This window comes from Sphaeramia orbicularis, unplaced genomic scaffold (assembly GCF_902148855.1).
Source record: "Sphaeramia orbicularis unplaced genomic scaffold, fSphaOr1.1, whole genome shotgun sequence".
Classification (NCBI taxonomy): Eukaryota; Metazoa; Chordata; class Actinopteri; order Kurtiformes; family Apogonidae; genus Sphaeramia; species Sphaeramia orbicularis.
Window position 1 is genome coordinate 98,161 of NW_021941661.1, and position 14,815 is coordinate 112,975.

At 45.3% G+C, this 14,815-nt stretch overlaps 1 protein-coding gene across 1 annotated transcript in view; it reads right to left on the reverse strand.

The window, feature by feature from the left end:
- LOC115416745 (pituitary adenylate cyclase-activating polypeptide type I receptor-like) overlaps window positions 1-9,415 on the reverse strand; it is a 46,533-nt gene extending 37,118 nt beyond the window's left edge. Inside the window, exons 1-2 of the mRNA XM_030130599.1 lie at window positions 9,364-9,415; window positions 4,888-4,993 (exon numbers count right to left, since the gene is read on the reverse strand). Of these exons, the coding sequence (XP_029986459.1) occupies window positions 4,888-4,993; window positions 9,364-9,381 (124 nt within the window). The 5' untranslated portion in view covers window positions 9,382-9,415. The remainder of the gene's footprint in view (window positions 1-4,887; window positions 4,994-9,363) is intronic.
- Window positions 9,416-14,815: the final 5,400 nt, after the last annotated feature.

The following is a 14,815-nucleotide window of genomic DNA, read 5'->3' on the forward strand; positions in this document are numbered from 1 at the left end:
GAAAGAGGACCAGGACCAGAGGACCTGGACAAGAGGGCCAGGACCAGAGAACCAGAGGACCAGAGGACCAGAGGACCAGGACCAGAACCAGAGGACCAGGGCCTAGACAAGAGGACCAGGACCAGAGGACCAGGACCTGTACCAGAACCAGAGGACCAGGACCTGGAAAACAGGACCAGAGGACCAGGACCTGGACAAGAGGACCAGGACCAGAGGACCAGGACCTGGAAAAGAGGACCAGAGGGCCAGGAACCGGAAGAGAGGACCAAGACCAGAGGACCAGGACCTGGACATGAGGACCAGGACCAGAGGACCAGGACCAGGACCAGAAAAAGAGGACCAGGACCAGAGGACCAGATCCGGATCCACAATGATCCAGGTCCGCATTGATCTGGATCCACAATGATCCGGAACAACAACGATCCGGATCCACATGATCCAGATCCACATGGTCCAGGTCCACATAATCCAGATCTACATTGTCCAGGTCCACATGATCCAGATCCACATGGTCCAGGTTGAATCTGTAACTGGACCCTTTTAGTCCTTCACTGGTTCCGGTCTGACCCACTCAGGTGAAACCAGGTTCAGGAGACCAGTTAAGCAGTCCTCTGGACTTGGGCCTGGGCCTGGGCCTGGGCCTGGACCTGGGCCTGGACTTGGGCCTGGACCTGGGCCTGGGCCTGGGCCTGGGCCTGGGCCTGGACTTGGGCCTGGACCTGGGCCTGGGCCTGAGGATCCACATCCTGCAGGTTTCAGTATTTGTGGATGTTTCCTTCTTTTCTTTCTTTAAACAGACAGAGTTTAAATCAAACACAACAGCTGAAGTTTACGTTTGCACAACCTCCTCCCTGATTCTGTCCCCCACCCCCATCCTCCTGATCCTCCTGGTCCTCCTGGTCCTCCTGGTCCTCCTGATCCTCCTGGTCCTCCTGGTCCTCCTGATCCTCCTGATCCTCCTGGTCCTCCTGATCCTCCTGGTCCTCCTGGTCCTCCTGATCCTCCTGGTCCTCCTGGTCCTCCTGATCCTCCTGATCCTCCTGGTCCTCCTGGTCCTCCTGATCCTCCTGGTCCTCCTGGTCCTCCTGGTCGTCTTAGTCCTCCTGGTCGTCTTGGTCCTCCTGGTCCTCCTGATCCTCCTGGTCCTCCTGGTCCTCCTGGTCCTCCTGGTCCTCCTGATCCTCCTGGTCCTCCTGGTCCTCCTGGTCCTCCTGATCCTCCTGGTCCTCCTGGTCGTCTTAGTCCTCCTGGTCGTCTTGGTCCTCCTGGTCCTCCTGATCCTCCTGGTCCTCCTGGTCGTCTTAGTCCTCCTGGTCCTCCTGGTCCTCCTGATCCTCCTGGTCGTCTTGGTCCTCCTGGTTGTCTTGGTCCTCCTGGTCCTCCTGGTTGTCTTGGTCCTCCTGATCCTCCTGGTCGTCTTGGTCCTCCTGGTTGTCTTGGTCCTCCTGGTCCTCCTGGTCGTCTTAGTCCTCCTGGTCCTCCTGGTCCTCCTGGTCGTCTTAGTCCTCCTGGTCCTCCTGGTCCTCCTGGTCCTCCTGGTCGTCTTAGTCCTCCTGGTCCTCCTGGTCCTCCTGGTCGTCTTAGTCCTCCTGGTCCTCCTGGTCCTCCTGGTCGTCTTAGTCCTCCTGGTCCTCCTGGTCCTCCTGGTCCTCCTGGTGCTCTCCTTCATCACATCAGCTTGTTTATTAAATCCAGATCTGTTTGGTCCCACTGGAGCCGTTCAGTTTAATATGTGAAACCAGATTAAAGCCAAAGACACAAGACGGACGGACGGAACAGACGGAACCGACAGAACACGGACCAGAGGAAGAAAAACCTGTTCTGTAAGAGTCTGGAAGCACAAACAGAACCAACAGAACCAACAGAACCACACAGAACCAACAGAACCACACAGAACCACACAGAACCACACAGAACCAACAGAACCAACAGAACCACACAGAACCACACAGAACCACACAGAACCACACAGAACCAACAGAACCACACAGAACCACACAGAACCAACAGAACCAACAGAACCACACAGAACCAACAGAACCACACAGAACCACACAGAACCACACAGAACCAACAGAACCACACAGAACCACACAGAACCAACAGAACCAACAGAACCAACAGAACCAACAGAACCACACAGAACCAACAGAACCACACAGAACCACACAGAACCAACAGAACCAACAGAACCACACAGAACCAACAGAACCACACAGAACCACACAGAACCAATAGAACCACACAGAACCACACAGGTACAGGTACAGATACAGATACAGATACAGGTACAGATACAGGTACAGGTACAGATACAGGTACAGGTACAGGTACAAGTACAGATACAGATACAGGTACAGATACAGGTACAGGTACAGGTACAGGTACAGATACAGGTACAGGTACAGATACAGATACAGGTACAGATACAGGTACAGGTACAGGTACAGGTACAGGTACAGATACAGGTACAAGTACAGATACAGATACAGATACAGGTACAAGTACAGATACAGATACAGGTACAGATACAGGTACAGGTACAGATACAGGTACAGGTACAGGTACAGATACAGGTACAGATACAGGTACAGGTACAGGTACAGGTACAGGTACAGGTACAGATACAGGTACAAGTACAGATACAGATACAGATACAGGTACAAGTACAGATACAGATACAGGTACAGATACAGGTACAGGTACAGGTACAGGTACAGATACAGATACAGATACAGATACAGGTACAGATACAGGTACAGGTACAGATACAGGTACAGGTACAGGTACAGATACAGGTACAGATACAGGTACAGGTACAGGTACAGGTACAGATACAGGTACAGGTACAGATACAGATACAGGTACAAGTACAGATACAGATACAGATACAGGTACAAGTACAGATACAGATACAGGTACAGATACAGGTACAGGTACAGGTACAGGTACAGATACAGGTACAGATACAGGTACAGGTACAGATACAGGTACAGATACAGGTACAGGTACAGGTACAGATACAGATACAGATACAGGTACAGGTACAGATACAGGTACAGGTACAGGTACAGATACAGATACAGATACAGATACAGATACAGGTACAGATACAGGTACAGGTACAGGTACAGATACAGGTACAGGTACAGGTACAGATACAGGTACAGGTACAGGTACAGATACAGATACAGGTACAGGTACAGGTACAGGTACAGATACAGGTACAGGTACAGGTACAGGTACAGATACAGGTACAGGTACAGGTACAGATACAGATACAGGTACAGATACAGGTACAGATACAGATACAGGTACAGGTACAGGTACAGATACAGGTACAGGTACAGGTACAGATACAGGTACAGATACAGATACAGATACAGATACAGGTACAGGTACAGATACAGGTACAGATACAGGTACAGGTACAGGTACAGATACAGATACAGATACAGGTACAGGTACAGATACAGGTACAGGTACAGGTACAGATACAGATACAGATACAGATACAGATACAGATACAGGTACAGATACAGGTACAGATACAGGTACAGGTACAGGTACAGATACAGGTACAGGTACAGGTACAGGTACAGATACAGGTACAGGTACAGGTACAGATACAGGTACAGGTACAGATACAGATACAGGTACAGGTACAGGTACAGGTACAGGTACAGATACAGGTACAGATACAGGTACAGATACAGGTACAGATACAGATACAGATACAGGTACAGGTACAGATACAGATACAGGTACAGGTACAGGTACAGGTACAGGTACAGGTACAGATACAGGTACAGGTACAGGTACAGATACAGATACAGGTACAGGTACAGGTACAGATACAGGTACAGGTACAGGTACAGATACAGGTACAGGTACAGGTACAGATACAGATACAGGTACAGGTACAGGTACAGATACAGGTACAGGTACAGATACAGGTACAGGTACAGATACAGATACAGATACAGGTACAGATACAGGTACAGGTACAGGTACAGATACAGGTACAGATACAGGTACAGATACAGGTACAGGTACAGGTACAGATACAGATACAGGTACAGGTACAGGTACAGGTACAGATACAGATACAGGTACAGATACAGGTACAGGTACAGGTACAGATACAGGTACAGGTACAGGTACAGATACAGATACAGATACAGATACAGGTACAGATACAGGTACAGATACAGGTACAGGTACAGGTACAGATACAGATACAGATACAGATACAGGTACAGGTACAGATACAGGTACAGGTACAGGTACAGATACAGGTACAGGTACAGATACAGATACAGATACAAGTACAGGTACAGATACAGGTACAGATACAGGTACAGGTACAGGTACAGATACAGATACAGATACAGGTACAGGTACAAGTACAGATACAGGTACAGATACAGGTACAGGTACAGGTACAGGTACAGATACAGGTACAGGTACAGGTATAGATACAGGTACAGATACAGGTACAGGTACAGATACAGGTACAGGTACAGGTACAGATACAGATACAGATACAGGTACAGGTACAGGTACAGATACAGGTACAGATACAGGTACAGGTACAGGTACAGATACAGATACAGATACAGATACAGATACAGGTACAGGTACAGGTACAGATACAGGTACAGATACAGGTACAGATACAGATACAGATACAGGTACAGATACAGGTACAGATACAGGTACAGGTACAGGTACAGGTACAGGTACAGGTACAGATACAGATACAGGTACAGATACAGGTACAGATACAGGTACAGGTACAGATACAGGTACTGAAGGTCTTGGTGAGACCCGGTCCACCAGGGGTTAAACATGTAAACAGACCCTGGTGGATCCATGTGGACTCACCAGTCCTGTTGGGGAGCCGGTTCTCGTCTCTGAGGATCCGGTGGCATTCGTCCTGGACATTCATGTGTTGAAGAACCAGAGCACAGTCTGGATGGATGGACTGGACCTGAGGAGAACCAGGATGGACTGTCAGAACCAGGATGGACCGTCAGAACCAGGGGGTACCCTCAGAACTTTGCTCAGATTGGATTCATATCATTAACCCTTACACACACACATATATATATATATATATATATATATATATATATATATATATATATATATATATATATATATATATATGTATTCAACGTTTGTGAACTCCTTCCACCCCCTGTGTCTGCAGAACAGGAGTGTGGAACACACTGTGGTACCAGACCCATGGAGCAGGACTGGAACAGGACTGGACTGAAGAAAGGAGTGTGGTACTGTAAAAATGGAAAAGAGGAAAAGGAATGAACCAGAGAAGAGAGACAGAGCATCAGAAGAGGGAAAAATGGAGGTGTGTCCTCCAGAGAAATGTCCAAGAAAGTCCAGGTGTCAGGAAGTCCAGTTTCCTTCAACATCCAAAGGCACTGAAACTGGACTGGAAATGCAGACAGAAGAGGTCTGGAAGAAGCACAGACACAACAGAAGAAGAAGAAGAGTTTAGGACAGAAAACAGCTGGAGTGAGAGGAGACTGACAGGACAACAGCTGAAAGAAGAGAGAAGAGAGAGGAGGAGGAAGAGAGGAGGTGATAGAGGAGGTGGAGAGGAGACTGACAGGACAACAGCTGAAAGAAGAGAGAAGAGAGAGGAGGAGGAAGAGAGGAGGTCATAGAGGAGGAGGAGAGGAGACTGACAGGACAACAGCTGAAAGAAGAGAGAAGAGAGAGGAGGAGGAAGAGGGGAGGTGATAGAGGAGGAGGAGAGGAGACTGACAGGACAACAGCTGAAAGAAGAGAGAAGAGAGAGGAGGAGGAAGAGGGGAGGTGATAGAGGAGGTGGAGAGGAGACTGACAGGACAACAGCTGAAAGAAGAGAGAAGAGAGAGGAGGAGGAAGAGAGGAGGTCATAGAGGAGGAGGAGAGGAGACTGACAGGACAACAGCTGAAAGAAGAGAGAAGAGAGAGGAGGAGGAAGAGAGGAGGTCATAGAGGAGGAGGAGAGGAGACTGACAGGACAACAGCTGAAAGAAGAGAGAAGAGAGAGGAGGAGGAAGAGAGGAGGTCATAGAGGAGGAGGAGAGGAGACTGACAGGACAACAGCTGAAAGAAGAGAGAAGAGAGAGGAGGAGGAAGAGAGGAAGAGTTTACACTGAACACACTGAACAGTTACAGGTTTGATCAGTCCATAAGCCCTTCTTCCAGTCTTCAGTAGTCTTCTTCCAGTCTTCAGTAGTCTTCAGTAGTCTTCTTCCAGTCTTCAGTAGTCTTCTTCCAGTCTTCAGTAGTCTTCTTCCAGTCTTCAGTAGTCTTCAGTAGTCTTCTTCCAGTCTTCAGTAGTCTTCTTCCAGTCTTCAGTAGTCTTCAGTAGTCTTCTTCCAGTCTTCAGTAGTCTTCAGTAGTCTTCTTCCAGTCTTCAGTAGTCTTCAGTAGTCTTCTTCCAGTCTTCAGTAGTCTTCAGTAGTCTTCTTCCAGTAGTCTTCTTCCAGTCTTCAATAGTCTTCAGTAGTCTTCTTCCAGTCTTCAGTAGTCTTCAGTAGTCTTCTTCAAGTAGTCTTCTTCCAGTCTTCAATAGTCTTCAGTAGTCTTCTTCCAGTCTTCAGTAGTCTTCAGTAGTCTTCTTCCAGTCTTCAGTAGTCTTCAGTAGTCTTCTTCCAGTAGTCTTCTTCCAGTCTTCAATAGTCTTCAGTAGTCTTCTTCCAGTCTTCAGTAGTCTTCAGTAGTCTTCTTCCAGTCTTCAGTAGTCTTCAGTAGTCTTCTTCCAGTCTTCAGTAGTCTTCAGTAGTCTTCTTCCAGTCTTCAGTAGTCTTCACTAGTCTTCTTCCAGTCTTCAGTAGTTCCACTGGTGCTGTTTCTTGGTCCAGACAAGCCTCTGTTTGTGATTCTGAAGTCTCACCAATGGCTTTAGCTGCAACTGGACCCATCAGACCTGACCCTGGAAGTCTTCTCTTCTTGTCCACACTTCTTCTCTTCAGCCCTTTTCTTCAGTTCAGCTCATCAGTCATTCCCTTCATGTACTTCAGTTTCAGTTAAGTCCTTCACCTGTCTTCCCGTGTCCTTCTGTTTGGCCTTAGTCCCAGATTCCTTAGTACCACCCCGAGGTTAGTACGCCGTCTGGCAGTTTTCCCCGAAGTTCGGTCTCGTCCGGCAGATTTCACGTTCACGGTCATGTCTCTCGCGTTCCCCTGTCCCGGTCTGGTCCTTTTGCGTGTCCCTGTCTCAGTTTCATCCCGTGGTGTTTTCTTGTCAGTCCGTAGTTCTGCTTTGTCTCAGTCCGTCACAGTCATGGGTCCGGCCCTAGTCCTGTCTGCCACCGCCTGGGTGATCCATGAACCAGGGAATTTTTATTCATGTCCCAGTCTGGAGGTTTTTTCATGTCCAGATCCCAAGGGTTTTTTTCTTCCACGTCCCGGTCCGGAGGCTGTCCACACCATTCTGCCAAGAGGCTGTCCACGCTGCCAGGGCGCCCCGTTACCAGGATGCCTCAGTTCTTGTGGGGGCTCTGGTCCTCATGGGGGCACTGGTCCTCGTGGGGGAAATGGTCCTCGTGGGGGAAATGGTCCCCGGGGGGCTCTGGTCCTCATGGGGGCACTGGTCCTCATGAAGACACTGGTCCTTGTGGGGGCTCTGGTCCCTGTGGAGACACTGGTCCTGGTGGGGGCTCTGGTCCCTGTGGAGGCTCTGGTCTTGGTGGGGGCTCTGGTCCTGGTGGGGGCTCTGGTCCTTGTGGGGGCTCTGGTCCCTGTGGAGGCTCTGGTCTTGGTGGGGGCTCTGGTCCTTGTGGGGGCTCTGGTCCTCATGGGGGCTCTGGTCCTCATGGGGGCTCTGGTCCTCGTGGGGGAAATGGTCCCCGGGGGGCTCTGGTCCTCATGGGGGCACTGGTCCTCATGAAGACACTGGTCCTTGTGGGGGCTCTGGTACCTGTGGAGACACTGGTCCTGGTGGGGGCTCTGGTCCCTGTGGAGGCTCTGGTCTTGGTGGGGGCTCTGGTCCTTGTGGGGGCTCTGGTCCTTGTGGGGGCTCTGGTCCCTGTGGAGGCTCTGGTCTTGGTGGGGGGGTCCTGTTGCAGTCTGCGCTGCTGTTGAACGCTGGCTCCTCCCTCTCCACATCGTCCTTGATCAGAACCTCCTGCTGCGCCGTACGGCTGCAGCCCCTCCTCCTTCAGCCCCTCCTCCTTCAGCCCCTCCTCCTTCAGCCGGTTGGAGGCCTGCTGCTGCAGCCGTGCGGCGCTGCTCTGTTGCATCTTCTCCACCTGTTCCAAAGCTGGACTTTTCCTCACTCTGGACTCTGACTCAGGTTCTGTTTAGTCCATGTTTCCACGGTTCTGTTGTCGTTCCTGTTCATAAATCGGTTTATTTCCCTTCTGCACCTGCTTTTGAGTCCTGTCCTTTCCACCCTCCTTTTCAAAGTGGACATTATTTTTCAGTTTTGTTGAACCTCACCGTTTTTTTCCTCTGTCAGTTCACTCTGACCTTTGGACCAGTTCCAGCTGTTCACTGGAACTGAAGGAATTTACAGACCAAACTGGAACAAACTGGGCTGGTCTAAAACTGTGGACCACGAGTGAAAATATATATGTGTGTATGTGTATATATGTGTGTGTGTGTGTGTGTGTGTGTGTGTATATACCAATGGGTTTGAGTCCAAAGGAAAACACTATTATTTATATATTTATATATTTATATATTCTAAACATGAAACCCATCAGATCAACTGAACTGTGGTCATTTAGTTTAAATTCATCTGATTAAAGAATGAAAAAAAATCAATAATAATAATAATAATAATAATAATAATAATAATACATTTCATTTAGAAGTATCTGTCAACACTCAAGGACACTGATCTCCATCAATAATCAATAAAACAGATCAATTCAACATGAATTTGTTCTTTACTCTTATTTATTCAATATTTTACAAATAAAAAACCAGAAAATAAAGTTAAATAAACTGAAGTCCCAATGACAACATGTACTGATAAAATATATGAGATCAAATGAAAAGCTGATCATTATTTACTGATGTTTGAATCAATAAAACTGAATTTAAATCAAAGTCCAGATTTGAACAAAAACAAAAAAATATTTGGATTTTTTCATCTGAGTTCAAATGGGACCAGTTTAAAAAGAAAGGCTTTTTTTATCTGATGAATGAGTTGAATTATTTTATCTTTAACTGAAAGTCGTCGAAACGGACTCAGATGAACCCGGTTCCGGGTCCAGGTGGATTCAATCCGGTCCAGATCCATGAAGACCTGATCCGCCTCAGTCTGGATCTGGACCGGATTAAAACCGTCGGTTCTGGTCCCGGCACCGGAGTACCCGGTCCGCTCTGTGCTCAGACTCACCGGAGTCCAGACCATCATCTGCAGCAGGACCCGGACCTGCAGGACCCGCAGGACCCGCAGACCCCCCACGGTCCGTCCGATCCGCGTCCACATTTTCGGCTCCGTTACTTTGGAAAGTTCACGCGCAAAAACAGACGCGCACCCGCATCCATCCGTCCGCCGAGCCCGAAGGAGACCGACTGGACCGGAACGGACCGGAACGGACCTCCTCCTCCCGGAGAACGAGGAGGAGCCCACCTAGACCCGGACCAATGGGAGGAGCTGGTGTCCATCCAACACGGTTCATTCTGGTTTTAGGGTCTTATATGGACCCAGAAGACCCGGGACCAGGACCGGGACCAGGACAGGGACTGGGACTAGGACAAGGAGTAGGACCAGGACCAGGACCAGGACCAGTGACAGGACTAGGTCCAGGGGCAGGGTGAAGACTAGGACTAGGACCAAGACCAGGGCCAGGACCAGAACCAGGACCAGGACCAGGACCAGGACTAGGGCCAGGACCAGTGCCAGGGCCAGAGACAGGATCAGGGCACAGACCAGGACTAGGACCAGGACCAGAACCAGAGACAGGATCAGGGCACAGACCAGGACTACGACCAGGACCAGGGCAAGGACCAGGACTAGGGCCAAGACCAGGTCCAGGACCATGACTATGACCAGGACCAGGACCAGGACAAAGACAAGGACCAGGGCAAGGACCAGGGCAAGGACCAGGACCAGGAGCAGGACTAAAACAAGGATCAGGAACAGGACTAGGATCAGGACTAGGGTCAGGACCAGGACCAGGACAAGGATCAGGACCAGGACCAGGACTAGGACCAGGACAAGGACCAGGACTAGGACCAGGAGCAGGACTAAAACAAGGATCAGGACAAGGACCAGGATCAGGACCTAAATCAGGACATGGTGTGGTTGATTGACAGGTGTGATTGACAGCTTTCAGAGGACTTTCAGGGGTATTTTTTGTTTGTTTGTTTTTTATTTAAACTCATGACTCCTCCCACAGCTTCACCCATATTTGTCTAAATATGGTCAATTCCTGTTCATAAAAGCAAACGACAACCATAACAATAACAATAACTATAACTATAACTATAACTATAACTATAACTATAACTATAACTGTAACTATAACTATAACCAAAACTACAATTATCACTATAACTATAACCATAGCTATAATCTTAACCACAATCATAACTATAACTTTGACTATAACTATAACCATAACTATTACTATAACCATAATCATAACTTCAACCATAACTATAACCATAACTTTAACTATAACCATAGCTATAACTACAGCTATGACCATAACTATAACTATAACCATAACCATAACTTTAACTATAACCATAACTATAACCGTAATTAGAACTATAACTATAACTATAACCATAACTTTAACTATAACCATAACCATAACTATAACTATAACCATAACTTTAACTATAACTATAACTATAACTATAACCATAACTTTAACTATAACCATAACTATAAATATAACCATAACCATAACTATAACTATAACCATAACTTTAATTATAACCATAAAAATAACTATAACTATAACCATAACAAGAACTATAACTATAACTTTAACTATAACTTTAACAATAACGATAACTATAACCATAACTTTAACTATAACCATAACTATAACTACAACTATAACTATAACCATAACCATAACTATAACAATAACTGTATCTATAAACATAAAAATAACTATAACTATAACCATAACTGTAACTATAACCATAAAAATAACTATAACTATAACCATAACTATAACTATAACCATAACCATAACTTTAACTATAACTATAACTATGACTATAACCATAACTTTAACTATAACCATAACTATAACTATTACCATAACCATAATTATAACTATAACTATAACCATAACTTTAACTATAACCATAACTATAACTATAATTATAACCATAACTTTAACTATAACTATAACCATAACCAAAACTACAATTATCACTATAACTGTAACCATAGCTATAATCATAACCATAATTATAACTATAACCATAACCATACCTATAACTATAACCGTAACTGTAACTGTAACCATAACTATAACTATAACCATAACTTTAACTATAACCGTAACTATAACTATAACCACAACTTTAACTATAACCATAACCATAACTATAACTATTACCATAACCATAATTATAACTATAACTAGAAGCACTCGGAGAGCGCAGACCTCCGCCAAGGCTGATCAGTGCCCCCCCCCCCCCCCCCCCCCCCGTGGGCCCCCCCACTCCAAGGAGGTTATGTTTTTGCCAGGGTTTGTTTGTCTGTCTGTTTGTCTGTCCGTTAGTGTGCAACATAACTCAAAAAGTTATGGACACTAACTATAACTATAACCATAACTATATCTATAACTATAACCATAACCATAACCATAACCATAACCATAACTTTAACTATAACCATAACCATAACTTTAACTATAAGTATAACCATAACTTTAACTATAACTATAACTATAACCATAACCATAAATATAACCATAACTATAACTGTAACTGTAATTATAACCATAACTATAACTGTAACTATAACCATAACTATAACTATAACTATAACTGTAACTGTAATTATAACCATAACCATAACTTTAACTATAAGTATAACCATAACTTTAACTATAACTATAACTATAACCATAACCATAAATATAACCATAACTATAACTGTAACTGTAATTATAACCATAACTATAACTGTAACTATAACCATAACTATAACTATAACTATAACTGTAACTGTAATTATAACCATAACCATAACTTTAACTATAACCATAACCATAACTTTAACTATAAGTATAACCATAACTTTAACTATAACTATAACTATAACCATAACCATAACCATAACTATAACCATAACTATAACTGTAACTGTAATTATAACCATAACTATAACTATAACTATAACCACAACTTTAACTATAACCGTAACCATAACTATAACTATAACTATTACCATAACCATAATTATAACTATAACTAGAAGCACTCGGAGAGCGCAGACCTCCGCCAAGGCTAATCAGTGCCCCCCCCCATGTTAGTGTGCAACCTAACTCAAAAAGTTATGGACAGATTTTGATGAAATTTTCAGGGTTTGTTGGAAATGGGCCCCCCCGCTGGCCCCCCCACCCCCGATCACCACCAAAATTTAATCATCTCTTCCTTATCCCATTTCCAACAAACCCTGAAAATTTCATCAAAATCTGTCCATAACTTTTTGAGTTATGTTGCACACTAACGGACAGACAAACAGACAAACAGACAGACAAACCCTGGCAAAACCATAACCTCCTTGGCGGAGGGAACTATAACTTTAACTTTAACTTTAACTTTAACTTTAACTTTAACTATAACTATAACTATAACTATAACCATAACTTTAACTTTAACTATAACTATAACTATAACTATAACTTTAACTTTAACTATAACTTTAACTATAACTATAACTATAACTTTAACTTTAACTATAACTATAACTATAACTATAACCATAACTTTAACTTTAACTATAACTATAACTATAACTATAACTTTAACTTTAACTATAACTATAACTATAACTATAACTATAACTATAACCATAACTTTAACTTTAACTATAACTATAACTATAACTTTAACTTTAACTATAACTATAACTATAACTTTAACTATAACTATAACTATAACTATAACCATAACTTTAACTTTAACTATAACTATAACTATAACTTTAACTTTAACTTTAACTTTAACTATAACTATAACCATAACTTTAACTTTAACTATAACTATAACTTTAACTATAACTATAACTATAACTATAACTTTAACTTTAACTATAACTATAACTATAACTATAACTTTAACTTTAACTTTAACTTTAACTATAACTATAACCATAACTTTAACTTTAACTATAACTATAACTTTAACTTTAACTTTAACTATAACTATAACTATAACTATAACTTTAACTTTAACTATAACTATAACCATAACTTTAACTCTAACTCTAACTCTAGCTATAATTATAACTATAACTATAACTATAACTATAATGCTCCTTGTGAACTGGAAAACAAAAGCCAGTGTGAGCATTAACCAGTTTAGATCCTTCTATTAGATCACATCAGTGATGAGACAGTATCTGCTTCTGAAACAGTCAACTGGACCAGTCTGATCCAGTCTGGACCAGTCTGATCCAGTCTGGACCAGTCTGGACCAGTCTGGACCAGTCTCATATCACATCGCTCTGAGTGTTAGGAGGCCAGTGGGAGGTGTCATGGGGCTACGGGTCACCAGTGGTCCCTCGGAGTAAGGTCTGGACGTCCCTGCTCTGGGGGTGGCTCGGTGTTGGTCCCTGTTGGGGCGGGGGTGGACCCGCTCCCGGGGTTGCCCTCTGGTGGTGTGGCGGGCGGCTCCGGGTTGGGCCTGGGTCGGTGGCCAACATCCCCCGGGTCGAATGGCTGGGCTGGTTGGGGGTGGGGTTCCTGGGTCCTGGGGTCTGGGGTCTGGATGCTGCCCCTCCCGGTGGGTGGGGGTGGCATGTGCTGGGGTGTCTGGGCTGGCCTGGACTTGCCATTGTGGGGGTGGGCGGGTGCGTGCCCTGGTGTCCGGGAGTCGTGGTGTGTGTGTGAGAATGTGTGTATGTGTGTGCACGCATTTGTGTCTATGTGTGAGTGTGTGTGTGTGTCAGACGTACAGGACACACAGCCAAAAGCGACAGAGGGAAGACAAACCAATTAGATTAGAGCTGCCAATGTGGGAGGAGTTTGGAAACGCAGTCATTTACTTAAATGGTTGAGTGTGTTCATTGTCTAACTGTGTGTGTGTGTGTGTGTGTGTGTGTGTGTGCATGTGTGTGTGCATGTGTGTGTGTGCGTGTGTGTGCTGGTGTGTGTGTGTATGTGCATGTGTGCGTGTGTGTGCTGGTGTGTGCGTGTGTGTGCTGGTGTGTGCGTGTGTGTGTGTGCTGGTGTGTGTGTGTATGTGCATGTGTGCGTGTGTGTGTGTGTGGGGGCTGATGGAGCAGGTGTGTGTGTGTGTGTGGATGTACATGTATGTTTGGTGAATGGGGGGGCTGTGGTGTGGTGGCGGTGGGGGAGGGGGACTGCAGGTGTGCCTGGGGGGTTGCGGTCCCTGTGGGGGTGGGGGGGGTCGCTGGGGGTTCTCTCTGGGTGCAGCTGTGGTGGCGATTGGGACGTGGGGTGGGGGTGTTGGTCGCAGGTTCTGGTGCTGCGGGGGGCGCTGTGCCGGTGATCGTTGCATCCCTAGTGCATGTAAGACTGGGGGGGTGTGGAGTCTGGTGGGTCCCTGTGCCTGTCTGGGGGGCTTTGGGGCAGCTGGTCCTGGGTACATGCCCCCTCGACTGCATAGGATGATTGAGTGTGTGAGTG